General features: G+C 38.5%; 1 protein-coding gene across 3 annotated transcripts in view; it reads right to left on the bottom strand.

The window, feature by feature from the left end:
• The window catches only part of Frmd3 (FERM domain containing 3), a 191370-nt gene that overhangs the window by 123657 nt on the left and 43284 nt on the right, over positions 1 to 24429 (bottom strand). For all 3 annotated transcript variants that reach the window (XM_031377683.1, XM_031377682.1, XM_031377681.1), the window contains exon 2: positions 14063 to 14167. In XM_031377683.1, the coding sequence (XP_031233543.1) occupies positions 14063 to 14167 (105 nt within the window). The remainder of the gene's footprint in view (positions 1 to 14062; positions 14168 to 24429) is intronic.

Below are 24429 nucleotides of genomic sequence, written 5' to 3'. Positions count from 1 at the left end.
ATATATATATATATACAAGTCCTATTTCCTTGACTATGACCTCAGTAGGAATTGTAGTAGTCCCAACGACCTCCCCCTTTGTATGTAAGAACAGATACTATCTTTCTCACACAACACACTTCAAGAATATATATCATCAGATTGCTGTCTTATGTTCTCGATCTTTGCCATCTGTTATGTTTTATTGTTGTACCTCCTCTGAAGTACTGTCCCCTTTGTCAGGTAGAAGGAGTTAGAAGAGATTTGTGCCCAGAAACCTCTAACAGAATATCTGGTCATGTCAAAAAGGAGACTAGTGGGCGATCCAATTCACTCCCTCTTCTGTACATTTATTTTTCAGGTCTCAGAACCAAATTATCTTCCCTTGAAGCCTTACCCGCATCAGTTAACACCTTTGTCACATTAGCTATCAGAAAACCTTAAAGAAATTTCAGATCAGCTTAACATCTATCAGGACAAACTGAATTTTTTGGTTGCTATGGTACTTGAAAAAATGAAAGAGAACTAGATCTGACTAAAGAAAAAAAAATACAACTGGGTGTTGGTGTTACAAGTCTTTAATACCAGCACTCAGAGTGCAGACACAGTCAGATCTCTGAGTTCAAGGCCAGCCTGGTCAACAGTGAGGCTCTAGGGCTGTTATACAGAGAAACCCTTAGATTACTCAGGAAACCAGTAGCTATGAAGTTGCTAATTTCATTATTTGATCCTACATTCTCAGTTGCTCCACCAAGTTCCTCCAACAAAGATTACAAATTTTCATCACCCAGAGGGTCAAAGAGTTTGTCAGGCCCAAAGGATATTAACACTAACCAACCTAAGGACCACCTCTATGGATCACCTCAACCCCTCCACCTTTGAACAATTGATCTTTCCCCCCACTCAGCTGGAAGCATCTCCCAAACAAAAACCCCCATTTCCAAATGAAGATCATCTTATAAAGTTTCCTGTCTTGAACCTTCTTCAGTCCAACTTTTTATCCCTTTACAGTTGGGATATGTTGGAATAAAGATAGTTTTGCCCAGAAGTATTCAGCTCTGCTCCTACTGTAACTCTGCACCCCTATATATTCTCAGAAAACCTGCAGACAGCCCAGACTCAACACCTGAAACTTGCCTACCCTCAATTCCCTCACATAAACCTTCTCAAAGCCACCCTGAGGGCTCTAGCTCTATTCCTGCAGAAAGATTATTGACCTTCATTGTTTCAGTGAAAACAATCTGCTTCTGTTGAGGTTGGAGTTGTTTTCATGAAACTGCTTCCATTTTGCAACAGGAATTTGGGATAACCTAAATTTGTGTTCCCAGGCCACGGTCACTCAAAACAGCTCCAGAATAAACTATTTCTTATTCTTGTTAAGATGAGACCTTTTGGGTTTTGCATCAACAATACACAGGTAAATGAAAGTTTCAGAAAAAAGCTATACCTGCAATCTGAAACAAGGCTGATTAGGTGGTTAGAACTGTAGTGTCTGAGACAGTATGTCCAAACCTAATTAACATTTACCTAGGGCCATCTTTCCACTACTCAATGGCTATTCCTTTCCCATTTTATTGTTGGATCTAACATCTGGCAACTAACAGGTAAAAAGCTTTATAAATGCATTAGCTTAACAAAACACAATTTTCCACCAGTCAAAGGACTAAGCATCTAAAGACTGTAGCAGTGGACTCCCTGTTTTGCTACAACCCAGCCTTTCTGATGCTCCCACTAATGTACTGAAAAGTTTTTGATTTATTCTGTTCTGTTACTATAAATACTCAATCTAATTTCTTTGTTGTTGAAACACAGGATTTGAGCAAAGTTCATGGGTCATGGTCATTCATATTTTGTTTAGCCCTTTTGTGATGAGAGTTGTGTTTCCATGTCAAAAACATCTTGAGTTCAGGAAAACCCCTCTTATGGTCACCTGCCCACATTATATTAAAAAGAAAAAAACCAGAGACAATTTCCCATGGTTTACCACTTCACTCTACCTCCTTTTGTTCCAGTGCAGAGGTTCCTCTCACTTGTGTGTTTTTTTTTTCCAAGATAGAGTTTCTTTGTGTAGCCCTGGCTGTCCTCAAACTTACTCTGTAAACCACGCTGTCCTCGAACTCAAGAAATCCGCCTGCCTCTGCTCTTGCTTGTGTTCTTGCTGAGGCCACTTAAGTTTAGCTGGAATTTGATCTCCTTGATGAAGAATCTTATAGAAAACTAACTCTATTCTAGGAATTTGGGATCAAGAGGTCCCTGATAACTTATCTTAGTTCAGTTAATCTGCTTGATTGCTCAAAACCTCCCATTGTGGCTGCCAACTGAGATACCAGGATGTAGATTTTGCCTTTAAAAGCCCCTTGTTCTAAATGGTCAGGATTCATCAGGATCCCAAAGTACTGAATGTAGTCCAAGATGGCTGGGGAATAAAGCCTTTCAACTGTCTACAAATTGTGTCTGAGTGGTAAGTTTTTGGTGGATGCCCCATAGTTTCTGACTTCTAATAAACATATATGCTCTGCTTAATCTTTATTGTTTAATGTAAATTCATGCTCATAAAATTAAATAAAAGCATTGATTGAATACCAGGTGCCCTTCAAGAATTTCTTCTTATATAACATGTCTTAGTCAGTTTTTACAACTACTTATTTGCTAATTAGAAAACTATGGCTCTTAATCTGAAAAGATTTGCCTCATGTTACCTAGCTAAACCATAGTGGAATTCCAGAGAGAGGGTCTTTAACATCCCACTGATCAGTATGCATAACCATAACAAGAAATATTCTCTTTGGTGAATATTTCTTATTTTCTTAGGAACTGAAAATTGAGTGGCCAAATCAGTAGTTTCCAATCTACTATGTCAGATCTATAAAGTATTCTCAAGCGGTAAGGAGAGTCTTTCAACTCTTTCAATATTATGGGACAATTCTTCAAGAGAACAGGCCATGCACTTAAACATAGGCAACCTTCTTCAAAAGAGCAAGTTTCTTTACTTCTGACCAAAATTATATCAGCTTGTTTTTTGAAACCCTTACTTTTACATAATAAAACATGCAGAAATATAATTCATCTTATCACTGAGAATCTATATAACTTTGTGCAAAAATATTCTCTGCATCTCAAACTCCACAAATCTAAGGTGAAAACTGACCTAGATCAATAGGTCTTAAAGTTATTATAAAGATCATAAATGTGCTTCTCATAGCTGTAGTGTAAAAAACTGCCAAAGGTTTGCTGCAGTTGCCCTTGATTTTATTATGTATGCATAATTTAGTTGGTAGGCACTATTTTTCACTGGGCTGCATGGAAGTGAATAATAAACAGATTTCATTGTGATTAAATCACTTTGGGAGAAATAAGCAGATTAATTTAGAATTGTGTTTAGGAGAAAAATAAGAGCAATCAGAGGCCTGCTCATACTACTGTTTCATAAAGATAACCACTACTCATTTTTCTAGACTGAAATGTAAATAACTTTCCACATTCTCTTTGCTTAGTATTCTTTGAAGTCCCAGACTTCCCTTCCTGAATTTGAACCCATTGCTCTAAAGTCTCTTACTCAAGGAATTGACGAATCATTGCCTTTCATGTACTGTGAAGTAGGTGCTTGTACTGGATGAAGGTTCAAAGAGAATGGATGTCATTTGGGATGGGCTATGTGTGCCAAGGATAGGGAGAGGAAATATTTAAGGAATGCCTTCAAGGTACTTACCATCTGTGCCCTAAATAAATTATTTATTCTAAATGAGCTGGTTTCTTCATTACTTTAAGAAATACGCCTCACAGTTTCTTATCAGTTCCTATTTTCTTTCCTTTCAGGTTCTGTGTATCACACTTGCTTATACACTGTGACTGATAGTTACTTTTTTAGGGCAACTATTCTTTCCCAGAAGGATGATCACAAGGTAGAGAGACTTAGGGAAAATAACCTCATAATAATCACCTTTCAAAGGATTATAGGAAACCATGTTTTCAAAGAGGGCTAAGCTCAATCTGTCAATAGTAGTTAAAACAATGGCTAAGCAGTTTCATAATTCTCTAATTCATGCATGTAAACAAAGACGTACATAGCCAGGATTTTCTTCTCTCTCTTTTTTTTTATTGAATATTTTCTTTTTTTTTTTTTGATATTTTCTTTATTTACATGTAAATTTCTCCATTCCCAGTTTCCCCTCCAAAAAACAAAGAAACAAACAAAAACAACAAAAACAAACCCCTGTTGCCTCCCACTTCCCCATGCCTGCCACCCCGCCCTCTCCCACTTTCTGGCCCTGGCATTCCCCTACACTGGGTCACAAAACCTTCACAGGACCGAAGTCCTCTCCTCCTATTGATGATCGAATTTGCAATCCTCTACTATACACATGCTGCCTGAACAATCAGACCCCTCCATGTGCAGTCCTTGGTTGGTGGTTGAGACCCTGGGAGCTCTGAGGGTACTAGTTAGTTCATATTGTTGTTCGTCCTAAGGGGCTGCAAACCCCTCAGCTCCATTGGTCCTTTCTCTAACTCCTTCACTGGGGACCCTGTACTCAGTTCGATGGATGGCTGTGAGCCTCTACATCTGTGAATATTTTCTTTATTTACATTTCAAATGTTATCCCCTTTTCTGGTCCCCCCAAGCCCTCCTAACCCATACCCCTCACCCTGCTTCTATGAGGGTATTCCCTTACCCACCCACCTACCCACTCCTGCTCCTTACGCTGGCATTCCCCTACATTGAGGCACTGAGCCTTCACAGGACTAAGAGGGCCTCTCCTCTCATTGATGCCCAACAAAGCCATCCTCTGTTACATATGTGGCTAGAGTCATGGGTCTCTTCATATTTACCCCTTGGTTGGTGGTTTAGTTCTTGGGAGCTCTGGGGGTGTCTAGTTAGTTGATATTGTTGTTCTTCCTATGGGGTGGCAAACACCTTCAGTTCCTTCAGTCCTTTCCCTAGCTCCTCCACTGGGGACCTTGTTCTGAGTCCAATGGTTGGCTGAGAGCATCTGCCTCTGTAGTTGTCAGGCTCTGGCAGAGCCTCTCAGGAGATAGCTATATCAGGCTCCTGTCAGCATGCACTTCTTGGCATCCACAATAGTGTCTGGATTTGGTAACTGTATATGGGATGGATCTCCAGGTGGGGCAGTCTCTGGATGGTCTTTCTGTCAGTCTCTGTGCCACACTTTGTCTCTGTATTTGCTCCTGTGAATATTTTGTTCCCCCTTCTAAGAGGGACTGAAGCACCCACACTTTGGTCTTCCTTCTTCTGGAGTTTCATGTGGTCTGTGACTTGTATTTTGGGTTTTCTGAGCTTCTGGGCTAATATCCACTTATCAGTGAGTGCATACTATGTGTGTTCTTTTGTGATTGGGTTACCTCACTCAGGATGATATTCTCCAGATCCATCCATTTCCCTAAGAATTTCATAAATTCATTGTTTTTAATAGCTGAGTAGTACTCTATTGTATAAATGTACCACATTTTCTGTATCCATTCCTCCATTGAAGGACATATCAATTCTTTCCAGCTTCTGGCTATTATAAATAAGGCTGCTATGAACATAGTGGAACATGTGTCCTCATAGGAAGGATTTTCATTGCAATTTTGTAAGAAATAATAAAGGGTTACAAGTAACACCAAAGACAATTATTAGGAAAATATGTAAATAAGCTGTAGTTGCTAATATTCTGGCTGATTCAAAAAGAGTGTTGATATGAGATAAAATCTTACAGAATTAGAAACAGCTATATCAGGCTCCTGTCAGTAGGCACTTCTTGGCATTCACAACAGTGTCTGGGTTTGGTCTAAAATATATCAATACTATAGCCACCATTACAGAGAGCTTATAGTGCTAACATTAGTTTGCACTTGACTCCTTTTGTTATCACTTTCCTTTGCCAATTTAGTTTGCATGTTGTGATCAAACACAGATAATATCCAAAATTATGCACAGAACATATAGAGAATTACATGGTGTTTGGTAAGATCCTCAGCGTATCCAGGAGGTACAAATCTGACATTATAAAATAATTGTCCTTATTTAGAATGAAATGAAATGAGTGTTTTTCTTGAAGCATATGTGAAAAATGTTTCAAGGTGCAACTATATTGTTAGTATGTCAACAGTATATTGTTTGTCTTACTTATACAGAAATGTTTTCAACCTATAGGCAACAGTGATATAATGATGAAGATACTAAGAGAATGATGCATTGAGAAAACTTTGGAAAATTTAGAATAATCTATCATATAAATAACATGATTTGTTTTGAAAATAAAAAGTACAAAACAGTAGAATATTGGAAAATCTAATATAGGCATCTAATCCTATTCTTTAAAGTTGAGAAGTAACACACTAAAGCAATATCAATGGAATTATTAATCAGTAAATAGTTTGGGTGAGGGACAAAAATTCAAGGGTGTTGGTTAAAGGAATTTAGAACTTCACCCTGTTGTGTAGCATTTTATCTGAGATAGTTCAACTTTAATGTTTTTCCATGTATGGGCACATCCCAGGAAAAATTAAAAAGTAAGATGTAAGAAGAAGAAAACTGAGGTCTACCTAGAGGATGAAAGTGAATTTCAGGTGATTTTTACTCTGCATGAAGAATTTTCCTCCTAATAGAAAATGTAAAGCTCAGCTCAGCTCTCAGGGTCACAGTCTTCTCCTTGGCTCCTCCAGTGGTAGCTTTCAGTGAATCCATTTGTTATTGATCCCTTTCTGCTTCCTGTCTCACTTTTCATTCTCCTCCACCTAAGGGCATTAGTTATGCATTTGCCAGGAAGCTTTCAGCCATTTGCCTCTCCATTTTCTTCTTTTGTTTCCTTCCTTTGCTTGTTCTTTCCAATAGAGTTAAGAGCTGGCCAATAATGTCAGCAACTTCTATTTTTATGAGAGGTCTAGATCTGTAAAAGTATATTGCATCATGTGATTTGCTTGGAAGTTAGATATAAGCCAAGATACTTTTCCTATTTCATTTAAGTTCATTTGCTATCTGGAATTTATGACACTTTGGTTTTAAAAATAAATAATTGTGTTTTATAACTAAAAACTGTCACTTCTTAAGAAAGGCAGAGAGAAACAGCTGCAAACTTATGTGAATTCACGGCTGGTGAAGTCTTGATGAAAACTTCATTTCTTTAATTCTCTCTTTTTAAAAAAGTTTTTATTTGTTATTATACAAAAGTACACTGTAGCTGTCTTCAGACACACCAAAAGAGAGCGTCAGATCTCATTACAGATGGTTGTGAGCCACCATGTGGTTGTTGGGATTTGAACTCAGGACCTTCAGAAAAGCAGTCAGTGCTCTTAACCACTGAGCCATCTCTCCAGTCCCTCTTTAATTATCTTACAGAATAAAAGCCACAAAATGCACAGAAGCTAAATTCCCTCCACTGGTTTGCAGGATGAAGTGAGGGAATATGGGAAAACAGAGGATTATAGATTAGTGTTACCTGAAAGTACTAGGAGAGAATCAGCAACAAATGAGATCAGGGTTAAGCAGTTGTCCTCATTGGTATTTTTTTTATTTTTATTTTTGTTTTTAAATTTATTTTCTATTAGATATTTTCTTTATTTATATTACAAATGATATCCCCTTTCCTGATTTCCCCTCCAAAAAGAACCCCTATTCCCTCCCCGCTTCTCCTGCTCACCAACTCACCCTTTCCCTCTTCCTGGCCCTGGCATTCCCCTACACTGGTGCATAGAACTTTCACAGGACCAAGGGCCTCTCCTCCCATTGAGGACCGACTAGGGCATCCTCTGATACATATGCGGCTGGGGCCATGAGTCCCACCATGTGTACTCTTTGGTAGGTGGTTTAGTCCCTGGAAGCTCTGAGGGTAACACTGATACTAGGTAAAGTTACCTGCAAAGAGGACCCTCAAGTGATAAAATGCTTCCATCAGATTAATCTGTAGGCAAATCTACATGGCATTTCTTTGTTAATGAGTGATGTAGGAGGGCCCACATGTTGTAGAAACTGCCCTTTTTGGGTAAAGGATCTTCAGAGGTAAAAGTCATAAACCTAGACAGCAAGCCAGTAAGCAGGGCTCCTCCATGGCTTCTGCATCAGTTCCTGCCTCCAGGTTACTGCCTTGAGTTCCTGCCATGAATTCCCTTCATGATGGACTACAAGTATAAGTTAAAATAAACTCCGTCCATACCACATGGCTTTTAATAATAGTGTTTGTGCCATCACAGATATCTAACTAAGACAATAATGTTTCTCTTTTTAGGAAAGTTGCTCCTTAGTTTATTGGAATCTACTGTAGGGTAATCTTTATAGTTCACACTATCTTCCACAAGCCAGTTTTCTTTTTTAAAATAATGATTGACTGAGTCAGAAATATAAATACGTTTGCATGATCTCTGATTCCTTAACTTCCCTGTGAAATAAAAGAAAGAATTTTGCCCAATGTCATGATATTAAGATATTACTTTACTTCCTTCTTTTAAGGGCACACAAAAAAGCCCTGGTGAGAGGTTCCAATATAAAAGATATTTTAGAATCAACAAAATCAAACCTGCTCCACCTGGGAATCCTTCCCATATTCAGTCATCAAATCCAGACACTATTGTGGATGCTGGCAAGTACTGGCTGACAGGAGCCTGATATAGCTGTCTCCTGAGAGTCTCTGACAGTAAGCGACTGTTGCAGAAGTAGAGGCTCACAGCCATCCTTTGGACTGTGTACAGAGTCCCCAATGAAGGAGCTAGAGAAAGGATCCAAGGAGCTGAAGGGTTTGCAGCTCCTTAGGACAAACAACAACATGGACTAACTAGTACCCTGAGAGCTCCCAGGGACTAAACCACCAACCAAAGAATACGCATGGTGGGACTAATGGCTCCAGCAGCATATGTAGCAGAGTATAGCCAAGTCAGTTATCAATGGGAGGAGAGGCCCACCTGTGAAGGTTCTATGCCCCAGTGTAGGGGAATACCATGGCCAGGAAGCAGGAGAGGGTGGGTTGGTGAGCAGGGGGAGGGGGGAGGGAACAGGGTTTTGTTTTTGTTTTTTATTTTATTTTAATTTATTTTATTTCTTTTTCTTCTTTTTTTTTTTTTTGGAGGGGAAACTTGGAAAGGAGATATCATTTGATATGTAAATAAAGAAAATATCTAAGAAAAAAAGAAAAATAAAGAAAATATCATTTAACCTTTTCTTAGAGCACATTCATTTTGACTGAGAGCAGATTAAATAAAAAAGGGGATGGATAGAAAGGAACTGAATAAAGAAAATACAGATAGAATACTAAAACTTTCTACATTGTAATTTTCTCATCTGCACAGACAAAAGGAAGGGATGCAGGATGGGGAGTAGGAGACTGAGTGTAGATTCTTTTGTTAAATTATAAAATGAATATAATACTTGTAAAAGAATTATCTATGACTATTAAAACTATATTATAATAATAGCAAGCAGTCAAAATGAAAATATGGGGGCTGAAGAGATGATTTTATGTACAGAGAGCGCACTTGCTGCTCTAACAGTAGACCCAGGTATGATTCCCTGCACTCACATGGTATTTCACAATCTCTTATAACTCTACTTCTATGGAATCTAAAACCTTTAGGTTTCACTGGACATCACATATATAAGTAGTACACATATATACAGACAGGGACACATACATACACATAAATAAAATAAATTAAAATTTAAAAATAAAGAAACTTTTGAAATTTCCTCACGTTTATGATTTATCAATGCATAACATTTGATGTCATGCGAAATAAATTTAATAAAATTTACTGATGTGTTCTAAGGCCAGATATCCCCAAGGGTCTACTTAAACTCTTTAAAACATGGACTATAAAACCAATTATATAGGATTGACAATATGAAATATTATTTAAAAGGACAGAGGTACTATTTGAGAAAAATATGGGATAGAGTGGTAAACAAGAGACAAATGGCATGGACAAGTACTCACCTAGACGTCCAGTGTTAGCTGGTACATTTGCTAGCTGTAGCCCTTGAGACCGTCAAGGTTACTTTGTAGATGAGTCTATAGGAGCCATGTTTTTCTCATTTTTTTCTGTCTGTACTAATTAGGACTTCCTTGTTTTGTTTCCTAGACCATGTCTTAAAATACGAGTATCCCTTAGCTTCCATCTACATCTTCCGTCTCTTCTTTAGCTCCACAATAGCATCACAGAGTTTGAAGAAATAGAATGTTTTATTGGTTCTAAACAATTATATTGGAGGCCTCAACTGCTTATTTAGCTTCTGACTCAAACTTTCAAACCTTTACAGAGTCTCTCCGCTAACAGGTGTTCCAGTATCTATGTTGTGTGCATTAATGGTTAAGCTTGAAGTTCTGTCTGCTGAAGTATTCTGATCACTGCCTAAAATGTGGCGATGTCAATTCTTTGAGCCACACCTGGATCTCATAGTAATCTGCAGATTTAAAGAGTTGATGTTGTCACTCTGTGCTTTGTGTCTCCAGTGACTAAGACTTCTTAGGAGAACAGGTTATCTGTATGTATCCCATGAGGCATCCAAGACATTGTAAGTGTTTAGATAGTTCTTTTTAACTTAAGTTATGATCCTGTGCATGTTTAAGTAAGTGTAGGTATCTGCGGAGGCAATAAAAGAGCCTAGGATGTCCACAAGCTGGACATATGTGCAGGAGTAAGCTGTCACAGGCGGGTGCTGCAAATTAAACCCAGGCTCTCTGTAAGGGTAGCAAGCACTTGAAACACTGAGCGATCTCTCCAGTTTCTGAAATTGTGATATTTAACCCTTGTTGACCTTTAAAAATGAATTAAGCAGGCAAATTCATAAGCAGGGACTTCTGCTTACAGTAGATCTTGTTCTGTTCTGGGCTGTCCTAAATCTTTAGTTCCTTTCCTGGTCTCGGGGACGGTGACGAGCATCTGGGAAACAATTACCCTGAGGAGAGCAGCAGGAAGCAGTCCTTCAATAGCAGGAGCAGGTGGTGGGACACAATACCATCTGGCTTCCCGCCACCATCCCAACAGGTTATTCCATTCTGTGTCCTCCTGAAGGTGCTTGTACAAAATGCGAATTGTTTGATACAGGCAAGGTCTTTCCCCATTATTAATAAGGCAGCAATAGGTTCACTATACGGCTTGATATATAAAAGGCTCAGGGCTGTGTTAGCTTACATTAAGCGGAGGCACCAGTACCTAGAATATAAACCAATCGTCTACAACCTAGGTGTGGTGGGTTAATTCTTCTTTGGTTGTGCTGGTGGCTGGAGTATGCATTAACTCCAGTGAATGATATCATGATTCTTTGCTTAGATTTGAAGTAGAAGGTGGGGTACAAGGTTTGGAGTAGAAGGGAGATAAAGTACACTTTACATTTAAAACTATAATAATAGAACTTTGAGTTATGAAATTCAGCAATTTGTTTAAAAATATATTCCAGGAGGAACATCCCCTCATTAGCTGAGAAAAATGATGGAATTAATATGGTGAAATAATATTCCATAATGTTTTACCATCAATGAGCCTGAGAAGTAGTATAGCTGACCTACTACTAAATACTCAATATGGATAATCACACTTCGCCTCTCTGGCTTACCTAGTTCTTTTAATTGGTTAGCTTCTGTAAATAAATAACTCATCAAAGACTGTTAACAGTAGCCTTTAACAGAAGTTACAAATATTTGTATGTTATGCAAGCACTAAGCATGCCTCTCATTTCTCACCTGGACCTAGCCAGGTCATAGTAATTGTAAAAGCAATAGCATAGATTAACAGCGAGAACAAAATGTAACTCAGAGTCCATACATGTTGTGTGTCAAGCATTTATATGCCTATTCTAATTCTCTTAAGAGTCCAAAAGTAAATTATTCTATTATTGTTTCCATTGGAACAGAGTACCAAGCAGAATAACTTGCTAGGTCAAACAGCTTACTAACCAGAAGAGGCAGGGTTTCTAAATCACATCTTTCTGAGTCCACAAGTTATACAGTTTGAAGAAGTTTGGTTGGTACTCAGTAGTTGAATACTTGCCAAGCATGTAAAAGGCTCATAGTCTGATCCACAGAAATGGGAACATCAAATCAAATCAAACCTCTGCAGGTAGGGTGCCACAGAGCCCCGTGCCTATAATTTTAAAGCTTACAAGGCAAAAAGCAAAGGATGTACATGAGTTTGAGGTCAGCCTAAGGTAAATATGAGAACCTGGCTCAAATTAAAATAAGAATATTTTCAGCAATAACATTGGAACTGATGCAGCTATACAAAGTCACAGCAGCTTATGAAAAGCAACATGGTTGTGGTAATATATTTTTCTGTCAGTCTTGTTTTCAAGACAAATGACTCTATCCCCAGTCTGTCCCCTGTGGGTTGAGTACTAGTTCCTACAATAGTTTGTGGGTTCATTATTATTTCCTGCAATATTTTCTATCCATTAGTTAAGCCACTCCTACAATTCAGTAGCAGGTAACTATGAACCAACACTTGTAAAATACAATTGATTTAAGAAGTAGAGAGATCCTGGTAATATTATACCTATTAACACTTTAGTTATTACTTGTACAAGTGGAAAACCAGAGAGAATCAGAAATAAGCTATATCGATAATACTAATGATTAGTATTTTTTTTTGTTGTTGTTGTTACATGAGATAAAGACATCTAGTGTGAGAATAGAGAGGAAAAAGTGGGGAGAGATGTAGATGTTTTGGTAAATGGTAGATTTAAAAGGGTGAATGAATAAATGTACTCAGGTATTGTAATAAGGTCAGTCTCTGGGCTTTGGCTGTAACAGTAAGAGGAATACATATGGAAAAAAAGAAAGGAAAAAAACAGATAAAAGAAAAGAGACAGAGGAAGAGTGAGTGCAAAACATTCACAGGCATGGGCAATATGGTATAATGTCAGCCCATCCATCCCTCTCCAACTGACACAGATCATCCAACCCATGCTCTAGTTCACTGCCTTCTGCTGCTATTTGTCATCCATAAGTATGTGCCCAGTTCGTGACAGTTAAGTTTACTCTTCAGGCAATGCTGCTGGGTGTGAAGGGAAGCACTTTGTGGTTTCTAGTGACCCCCACAAACTCATGTATTGCTAATAGGAAACATCCAAGCTTCTCTTGCCTGCTTCCAAATAGAGATTCACCATCTTCCCAAAAGAGTCTCTTCTATTTCTGCTCTTTTGTTCAGAATTCCTTCAACTTTAATTGTGAGGGCAAAATCAAGCAGCCACTGAGGAAAATAGTCCCTGGAAGCAGTCACAATGTTTGGTATTGTGGACATGATGAGTTATTTGTTAGCACGGGTGGTCACAAGTTGCCAGGCGTTCTCATTCCTCTACTGTCTCCTTCTTGCCAGTCTCTTGCCCTTCAAAGAGCAGATACCTGGCCTCCATATCAGCCCAGGTAATGTTGCCATTATCCAGATCACAGATCAAACTGGCAGCTCAGAGACCTCTGCCCTTATCTTTCTCAAGGAGTCTAGGTCTCTCAGAGTTCCAGTGTGTGGGGTCTTGTTCACTGTATCAAAGTCAATGGTGATGCCAAAAGCCACGACAATCTCATCAGTTCTTGCATAATGCCTTCCAATAGACCCAGAGGAGTCATCTACTTTATGAAACATGTCATTTCTGGTCAGAGCTTCCAATAATTCTTTGACAAATGGCATAAACTTTTGTGAAAGTCTCTTCCAAATAATGTGAAATAAACCACTTTTAAAAGTACATTTCTGTGGAATTGACTGTATCGAATAAGCCTCACCTATGTCAGGCTATATACATTTTCATTACAACATAAGGAAACCCAACTTCTACCAAGACCATCTCCTACCTCTGTCAGTAGGTTCTTATTATGGTGGTGGTGTTTCTTTATAATTGGATTCTATGCAACTACTCTGAGAAGGTTTAGAGATTCTACAATCAAAGAGCATGGGGCCATTCCCACTATTCTTCATGTGAGCCCAGCTTTCTGAAAGGCTTTTTCATTTTCCTACTCCTTCCAGTCACACACCCACTAGCTGCTTTATTTCTCAGGCCAATATTCCATTAGATTAAGGTACCATAAGGTTTCCAGAAAGGATCCCACAGTGCCCAGCATTCTGGGCCTTCCCTTAACCCCATAGGTTAATGATCAAGATTGGCTCTTACCCTTTGCTTCTCTGGGTCCACATAGCGAATTCCAAAGTAGTCCTTCTCCAGCAAGCTATAGTAGTTGCAGATATATTCAATGAGAAACTGTCCTTTCGTTTCCCTCTGTAAAGGAAGCACATTTAAGTTACAGCTAGAGCTCACATGCACATTCCCACTCTATTCCCAGTTGGCATTACTTACCCAGCTCCATCTGTGTTTAGAACAATGGGTTTGGTCACTTCAAACATTCGAATAAGTGTTTCCAATATCATTAATTACAACTTCAGCAAGCAACACGTTTTACAAAGTGTGCAGCTTAGTAATTTTTAGGTTTTTGTGACCACTGAACTTACAAAAAGCAACTTAATGTAGGAAAGACTTATTTTTTGTCATGGTCATATGAGATATAGTGCATTCTGGCAAGGAAGTCTTGGCAATGGAAATGTGAGACTGCTTGTACACAAGCAAGCAGATGAGCAAATGGAACGGTAAAGTAAAACATCGCCAGGAAAAAAACACACACAAAAAAATCCCACACCACCACCACCACCAACAACAACAAAATCAAAACCAGCCACAGAAAACAAAGAGATACTAAAACTACCTCAAATTCCAAATACAGAAATCCAGTTTTGCCAGTGAAGTCCAAAATCCTACAGGTTTCAAAATTCCCCAAATAGCACAACTATCTGGATATCAAATATTCAAACACATTAGCTGACAGGGGACATCTGACATGCAAACCACAGTGTAAGCCAAAAAAATTGCATGTGTGTGCTTGCACATGTGCAAAAATATACACACACACTTGTTATCACAAGAATACCAAAAAGTGGAATAAGTAGGCTAGACAGCAATGTCCTTCATTGGTACAATGTGCTCTTGTGTGTTCTGTTTCATTCTATCATAGGTCATTTAATTTTCTTCAGGGTATTTACAACTGAGAAAACATTTCACACTTCAATACTATATGGGGAGTCACAATTTGCAAATTTATAGTACCTTTGACTCTTTGCTCTAAATGGTTTCAATTATTTACTTATTCAGGTTTCTGAGACAATTAAGTGACAAAACAATTCATTGCCTTGTTTAAGATCATTCATTGCCTTGTTTAAGATCATTCAAACTTATTGGTACAGTGACAGACAGGTAGATCAATGGAATAGAATTGAAGACCTAGAAATGAACCTACACACCTATAGTCACTTGATCTTTGACAAAGGAGCTAAAACTATCCCGTGGAAAAAAGACAGTATTTTCAACAAATGGTGCTGGTTCAACTGTTGGTTAGGATGTAGAAGAATGCAAATTGATCCACCCTTATCTCCCTGTAGAAAGCTCAAGTCCAAGTGGATTAAGGACCATCAAATAAAACCAGTTACACTGAATCTAATAGAAGAGAAAGTGGGGAAGAAGTTGGAGCACATGGGCATAGGGGAAAATTTCCTGAAGAGAACACCAATGGCTATGTTCTAAGATCAAGAATAGACAAATGGGACCTCATAAAATTGCAAAGCTTCTGTAAGGCAAAGGATACTGTCAATAGGACAAATAGGCAACCAACAAATTGAGAAAAGTTCTTTACCAATCTTATATTAGAAAGAGGGCTAATATCCAATATATACAAAGAGCTAAAGAAGTCAGACTCCAGAGAACACTATTAAAAATGGGGAACAGAGCTAAACAGAGAATTCTCAACTGAGGAAACTTGAAGCGCTCAGAAACACCTAAAGGAATGTTGAACATCCTTAGTCATCAGGGAAATGCAAATCAAAACGACCCTGAGATTCCCTCTCACACCAGTCAGAATGGCTAAGATGAAAACTCAGGTGACAGCAGATTCTGGTGAGGATGTAGAGAAAAAGGAACACTCCTCCATTGCTGGTGGGACTGCAAGCTGGTAAAGCTATTCTGGAAATCAGTCTGGTGGTTCCTCAGAAAATTGGGCATAGTACTATCTGAGGACCCAGCTATACCACTCCTGGGCATATACCCAGAAGATGCTCCAACATGTAGTAAGGATACATGCTCCACTATATTCATAGCAGCCTTATTTATAATAGCCAGAATCTGGATGCAACCCAGATGTACCTCAACAGAGGAATGGATACAGAAAATGTGGTACATCTACACAATGGAGTACTACTTAGCCATTAAAAACAATGACTTCATGAAATTCACAGGCAAATGGCTGGAACTTGATACTATTATCCAGAGTGAGGTGACTGACTCAGTCACAAAGGGACAAACACAGTATGTACTCACTGATAAGTGGATATTAGCCCAAAAGTTTGAAATATCCAAGATTCGAAACACAGATCATATGAAGCCTAAGAAAGAAGACCAAAATGTGGATGCTTCAGTGCTTTTTAGAAGCATGAACAAAATATTCAAAGGAGGAAATACGGAGACAAAATGTGGAGCAGAGACTGAAGGAACTGGTCATCTAGAGATTGCCCCACCTGGGGATCCATCCCATATACATCCACCAAACCCGACATTATTGTGGATGCCGGGAAGTGCTTGCAAATAGAAGCCCGATATGGCTGTCTCCTAAGAGGCTTTCCCAGTGCCTGATAAATATAGAGGAGGAAGCTTGCAGCCAAACATTGGATTGAGTTTGGGGGCCAGCCAGACCCCCTGGAGTTTCCAGGGACTGGACCACCAACCAAAGAATACACATGGAGTGATCCATAGTGCTGGCCATATATGTGGCAGAGAATGGCCTTTTTGGACATCAGTGGGAGGAGAAGCTCTAGGGCCTGAGGGTGTTCAATGCCCCAGTGTAGGGGAATGCCAGGATGGTGTATGGGAGTGGTTGGGTGAGTGAGCACTCTCATAGAGGCAGGGGGTAGGGATGGGATAGGGGTTTCCAAAGGGGAGAACATTTGAAATGTAAATAAAGAAATTATCCAAGAAAAAAAAAAGAAAGAAAAAAAACACATGACATTGGTATAAAAATAGGTTGACCCAAGGAATAGAAATGAAGACTCAAATATAATGTCACCCACCTATCAACATCTGAATTTTGATAAAGAAGCCATAAATATACACTGGGAAAAAGACAGCATCTTCAACACATGGTGATGGTCAAACTAAGTATCTGCATGTAGAAGAATCAAAATAGGTACACTTTATCCACCACCAGCACCAAACTTAAGTTCAAGTGGAACAAAAACCTTAATATAAAGCTAGAAACACCGAACTTCATAAAAGAGAAAGTTCGGGAATAACCTTCAATGCATTGACACAGGAGATGACTTTATGAACAGAACAGTGATATTTAAGGCACTATGACCAACATTTAGTAAATGGGACCTCATAAAACTGACAAAGCTTCAGAAAGGCAAAGAACACTGTCAACTGGACAAAGCAGAAACCTATAGAATGGAAAATATTTTTACCAACTCCACATCCAATAGAGGACTAATAAACAAAATATATAAAGAATTTAAGAAACTAGATACCAAAACAAACCAAAACAAACAAAAAACTAAATAATCTAATAAAAATGGGGTACAGTTTTAAGCAGTGAATTCTCAATAGAGGAATCTCAAATGGCTGAGAAACACTTAAGGAAATGTTTAACATTCTTAATCATTAGGAAAACACAAATCACTACTACTTTGAGTTACACTTGACAGAATTGACAAGATCAATAACACAAGTGACAGCTCATGTTAGCTAGGCTGTGGAGCAAGGGGAAGAATACAATCCTTCATTGATGGTTAGAATGCAAACTCATACAGCTACTATGAAAATCAATATGGCACTTTCTAAAAAAAAAATTGGGAGTCTATTAACCTCAAGACCTAGCCAGCTATATCACTTTTGGGAATATGCACAAAGAACACTTCATCCTACCACAAGAACACTTGCTCAATTATGTTCATAGTAGCTTTCTTCATAATAGCAGAAACTGGAAACATCCTAGATGTTCCTCAAATGAAGAATGGACTAAGAGAATGTGGTCATTTACACAATGGATTTTTACTCAGCTATTATAAAATGACAGAATGCAATTTTCAAGCAGATAAATACAATTAGAAAAAATATTCCTGAGGGAGGTAACCCAGACTCAGAAAGACAAAAATAAACCTGTTGACTGACTGAGCTGGCTTGGTCAGATGGCTTCTCAACATTGGAGCTCCAGTAAGTGGGGTACAGTGCAGGACACTGAAGGAATTGGAAGCTTTTGAAATGGAAAGTGAAAGAAGATTTGAGCCAGCAGTGAATAAACCTGATAAGAATGGGGTAAGGACTGCCTGGGAGAAGTCAAAGCCAGAAAAGATAAGGGAATCTATAGCTCTCTGCCTACTTGGAAGTAAAATAGAGAAATGTATTAGAACAAGAAAAATATGACAGGAGTCCTGTAGAACTGCCCAGTAGCTTCATAGAAAGAGAGGTTAATGAGCTAATGCTGAGAAATTCTCACTGGGCTTCAGATCTATTATCATTTCCTTATTGGTTCATAGAGGCTGATTATAGGTTTCAACTAAGTAAATACTTATGTCTGGTGAATTGTGACTTCTCATCAAAATACAGTGAGTTTCTAGTCTACAACCCTTCGGAATGTGACCTTATTTGGAAGTAATCCCTTCATCCATATCAATACCCAAGAGATGGAAGGAAAGGCCATCCAGAGACTGCCCCTCCTAGGGATCCATCCCATATACAGTCACCAAACACAGACACTATTGTGGATGCCAAGAAGTGCTTGCTGAAAGGAGCCTGATATGGCTGTCTCTTGAGAGACTCTGCCAGGCCTGACAAATATAGAGGAGGATGCTTGCAGCCAACCATTGGATTGAGCACGGGATCCCCAATGGAGGAGTTAGAGAAAGGACTGAAGGAGCCAAAGGGGTTTGTAACCCCATAGGAAGAACAACAATATCATCCAACCAGACCCCACCAGAGCTCCCAGGGGCTAAGCCACCAACCAGGGAGTACACATGGAGGGACCCATGGCTCCAGCTTCATATGCAGCAGAGGATGGCTTTGTCAAGCATTAAAGGGAGGATGCCCCAGAGTAGGGAAATTTGAGGGTGGGGAGGAGGGAGTGGATGGGTGGGGGAATGCCCTCATAGAAGCAGGGGGGGATGGGATAGGGGGTTTCTGTGTGGGTGGGGGACTGGGAATGGGGCTAACATTTGAAATGTAAATAAAGAAAATATCCAATAAATAAAAGGGGGGAAAAAAGGAAAAAAGATCACTCAACTTGCATGGATCCAGGTAGAATCTCAGTAATAGAACTTGGATTTGGAATATGGCTTTCTTCCCAACTACATTGTCTTTCTGAAATAGTTTGAGACTACTTATGGTTTGAATGGGATGGATGCACAGTGAAAGGCATGGGAATACCTTGGCTCTTACTAGTAATGTTGTGAAAAATCAGTGTATTTGGTTTGAGAATAATGATAAATCAAGAGAGAAGGGCATGCTTCAATATGACAAGGGACTGGAGGGATGGGTCAACAATAAAGATTTTTTGTTGCTTGTGTAAAGGACTCAGAGTTGGCTCCTAGCACCTACATGGTAGCACATTAGTATCTGTAACTTTAGTTCCAAGCAATACATTGTCCTCTTTGGTCTCATTGGTCTCTTTTGGCAGTGGGATGAATATGATACCAAGACAGATAAAGCATATACCATATATATAAAATGATAATAAATATTTATATAAATAATTATATATTTACATATATAATATATTTCATTGAGCTATCCCTTTGTTTCTCCTATATATTCATATATGTTATATAAATAAATAAAATATGTAGGTAAATATAAAAATGTAAAAAGATTAAAAATAATAATTTGATTTAGTTGCTGACAGTTCTATGGAATGCTGTAGGGGTACAATGTGACCTATAAATAGAAATTTTAAAATTTGATAAATGAGTCATTGTTCCAAGATAGTAGTAATTAGTTTGAAGTTGAGCATGATGACACATGTTATCTAAGTTCCTTTTCTATTGTGTAGAGACACAGTGACCAAGGCAACTCCTAAAAGAAAGCATTTAATAGAAAGCTTGTTTACAGTTTCAGAGGGTGAGTACATGAACATCATGGCAGGGAACAAGACAGCAAATAAGCAGTCATGGAAGCAGTAGTTGAGAACTTATATCTTATCTACAGTGAGAGAGAGACAGAGAGACATAGAGACAGAGAGAGAGAGAAAAGACAAAGTCAGAAATGAGACAGAGAGACAGACACACACACAAAGACAGAGAGATAAAGAGACAGAGAGACAGAGAGAGAGATTGAGACTTAAAACTTGGCTTGGTATGGATTTTTGTAACCTCAAAACCCACCCCAAATGACATATCCTCTAATAAAGACACACCTCCTAATCCTTCCTTAAGCAGTTCCGCAGCTAAGAATCAAATGTTCAAATGTATTAATTTGTGGTTCCCATTCCCGGTTCTCACTCAAGCCTCAAGATGTGTCTTTAATTAAAGCCATCTGTGGACCACAGCAAGATGATCTCTGTTAGTTCAAGTCCAGCCTACTGTACATATCAAGTTCTAGGCTAGCCAGGCTGACATATTGAGATGTCAAAAGGGATGCACATTTGTTACATCATTTGTCAGGCTTTAGTTGGGTAAACCCTTTTATTTTTCTCTTCCAAATACCCTGCCTATCCCATGTTCCCAGAGCTAGCCTAGTTCCTACATCCACTGCCCTAGCCTTTTCTTACTAACCCTGTGTATGCAACAACTAACTTCTAGGCTTTGGCCAGAACCTGTCCTCCTACACAGACTACCCTGATATACAGGCAGCTCCCATACTACTTCCAACATCTCCACCCAACCACATTTGGCATATCTTTTCTCCAGGATCTAGCTGGGTATATTCTTTTGATCCCTACTTCCAAACACACACACATAAGCTCCCCCGGAGACAGCTAGGGTCATTCATTCAGTACCCCAGACTAGTAAAGTCACCTTTGAGTAGACTGCAAGTAAACTGTAGGCTGATTCTGAACAGTTAGTCACTTTCATACCACATCTGCCCTATCATACAGCCAAACACTACTCTAGAGTCTAGCCAGGTGAGTCCTTTTGTTCTTCAAAACTATACACCTTACCCCAAATCCCACATCTTTCTCTACACAACAGGCTTAGACTGGGATTCACATTCTGTATATGAGTCCAGATACCTATGAACACCTTACTTCATTCTAGCTAAGGTATATCTAAGCTTTAGGCCAAACTCATTCTCACATCCTCTATTATACCCTAACATGCTTTCATGTCAGACACTGAACTACACGAGGAGTTAACACGCACCCATTGGAAAACCACAAATGACATGAGTGATTACAAAAAAATCCAATTAGCCAACCAACAAACCAAAAAGACCATCAGTCCTGTAGAAATTCCTACTGTGAGAATTATCTGCATTAACCACAGGACACAGAACTTAGGAGAACAAACATAAACTTCATCAAATATTTCACAGAGTTTAAAGAAGAAACAAAGAAACAGCTCAGTGAAATTAAAGAATACTTCAAGAGAACAAATAGCTGGGCTATGTCCAGAAAAACACAAGTATAAGAGTGACATAAATGACAAAGACAATCCAGGATTTGAAAATGGAATTTATTGAAGACATAGAAACATAGAAAAGGACTCAAGCTCAAACAAAGATAGAATTTAAAAACCCGGTAACTCTACTGTAATACTCAACAGAAACCTTATAAGTAAAATGAATTGTGTAGTAGATAGAATATCCAGACTCAGAGAAGTAGAAGATGTAAACCAAATAAGCAAAGAATATGGAAAAATCATAAGATGAATAAACAAGAATCAAGAATTGTAGAACACCATGAAAAGACCAAACTTGTGAATTATTTGTATAGATGAGAGTCAAGAATCCCAAGGTAATGAACGGGATTCACAGAAGAAAAGGTCTCCAAATTAAGGATACCATCCCACATGGTTGAAGAAAAAGAACTTTCCATGATAAAAATTCTCTAAAAGAATTTATATCCAACAAAAAACAACTAAAGAAAATGCAGGGGCTGGAGAGATGGCTCAGCGGTTAAGAGCCCTGACTGCTCTTTCGAAGGTCCTGAGTTCAAATCCCAGCAACCACATGGTGGTTCACAACCACTCCTAATGATATATGACACCCTCTTCTGGTGCATCTGAAGACAGCTATAGTGTACTTATTTATAATAATAAATAAATCTTTTAAAAAAAGAAAATGCAGAAAGTAATATATTTTGCTGAAGAAAGGGATAGATATAACCAATAGACTGAATAAAGAATCACTAAGCTATAATTACTAAAACACAAGGCACCACTGAGAATAACAATATCATATTAACCACAATTAACACACATATTTCAATAACAACATTAAATATCAATTGTTTCAATTCTTCAGTGAAAGGACAAGGTTAGCTAAATGGATCAAAACAAAATTCACTCTATTGTGTAAAAGAAAAAGATCTTAGCTTTAAAAATAAGGACCATCGTGGAAGTGAAGAATGGACAATAGACTCCTATTAAATGGGACTAGAAGACAAGCAGGAATCACTAACCTCGTGTTTCACAAAATAGACTTCACCCTAATCAGAATAGATGAGGAAAGCCATGTTATTCTAACCAAGGAAACAGTTTATGAAGATAACATTACTATCCTAAATATGAACCTAAATATGAACCAAACTCTGTTGCACCCTATTTTATAACACATGTACTACTGGATTTAAAAACACAGAGTGACATCAACCAAAAATAGTGATTTCAACATCCAACTTTTTCTAACAGATAAGTCATCTAGATAAAAATTATATAGAAACTTTGGAATTAAATGACACCGTACATCAAATGGAATTAACAGTAAGCTACAGAACCTTCCACCTAAACACATTGAAGCTTCTCTAAAATAGACTACACATTGGGATGTGAAATAAACCTTTAAAAATAAAAAAATTGAAGTAAGTGTATTCTGAGTATAATGCAAAAAAAGTTATCAGTTAACAAATCTTTTGTAAATGCATAGCTTTTTGAGATTAAATAATTCAGTAGTGAATGATGCACAGCTCAAGGAAGAAACCAAAAAGGAGAAGTTTTTCTGAAACTAAATGAAAATAAAAACACAACACAACAACCCCTGCATGGAACACATTAAAAGTACGCCTAAGCAGAATGTTTGTAGCCACAACTGTCTGCATTAAACAAACAAACAAACAAACAAACAACAACAACAAAACAGAGCAAAATAAGATAGCTTAAGGAGGTAATTCAAGAATCTGCAAAAATAAAAAGAAGTCTGAACTTAAATAATAAAAATTGAGTAGAAGTAAGAGAAATAGGAAAAAAAAAGAATCAAGGACTCTAAAGCTATCTCTTTAAGATTAACAGACTTTTGGAGGAACTAACTAAAAGAACGAAAGACAGGAACTAAATGACCAGAATCAGAACTAAATGGGATAACATTACAAGAGCTGCTGCTGCTGATTCATGTGAACTGAACTAGTGATATTCACAGTGACAACACAGATTAGATTTGTTCCAAAGAACTACTTATTTTTTTATTAGATATTTTCTTTACTTACATTTCAAATGATATCTCCTCTCCTGGTTTCCCCTCCGCAAAAGAAAAACAAAAACAAAAAATAAAAACAAAAACAAAAAACCTGTTCCCTTCCCCCTCCCCCTGCTCACTAACCCACCCACTCCCTCATCCTGGCCCTGACATTCCCCTACACTGGGACATAGAACCTGCACAGGACCAAGGGCCTCTCCTCCCATTGATGACCAACTTAACCATTCTCTGCTGTACATACGTGTTGGAGCCATGAGTCCTAACATGTGTGCTCTTCGGCTGATGGTTTCGACCCTGGGAGCTCTGAGGGTACTAGTTAGTTCAAATTGTTCGTCCTAAGGGACTGAAAACCCTTCAGCTCCTTGGGTCCTTTCTCTAGCTCCTACACTGGGAACCCTATGCTCAGTCCAATGAAAGGTTGTTAGTCTGTGCTTCTGTATTACTCGGGTACTGTCAGAGCCTCTCAGAAGACAGCACTTGCTAGCATCCACAATAGTGTCTGGGTTTGATGATTGAATATGGGAAGGATTCCCAGGTGGAGCAGTCTCTGGATTGTCTTTTTTTCAATCTCTGCTCCATAGTTTGTCTCTGTAACTCCTTCCATTGGTATTTTGTTTCCCCTTCTAAGAAGGAATGAAGTATCCACACTTTGGTCTTCCTTCTTCTTGAGTTTCTTGTGGTTTGTGGATTGTATTTTGGGTTTTCTGAGCTTCTGGGCTAATATCCACTTATCAGAGAGTTCATACAATGTGTGTATTTTTGTGATTGGGTTACCTCACTCAGGATGATATTCTCCAGATCCATCCATTTCCCTAAGAATTTCA

This window comes from Mastomys coucha, unplaced genomic scaffold (assembly GCF_008632895.1).
Source record: "Mastomys coucha isolate ucsf_1 unplaced genomic scaffold, UCSF_Mcou_1 pScaffold18, whole genome shotgun sequence".
NCBI classification, from domain to species: Eukaryota; Metazoa; Chordata; class Mammalia; order Rodentia; family Muridae; genus Mastomys; species Mastomys coucha.
Note: the sequence above shows the minus strand (reverse complement) of the source record. Positions and strands in the feature narration are given on the sequence as shown.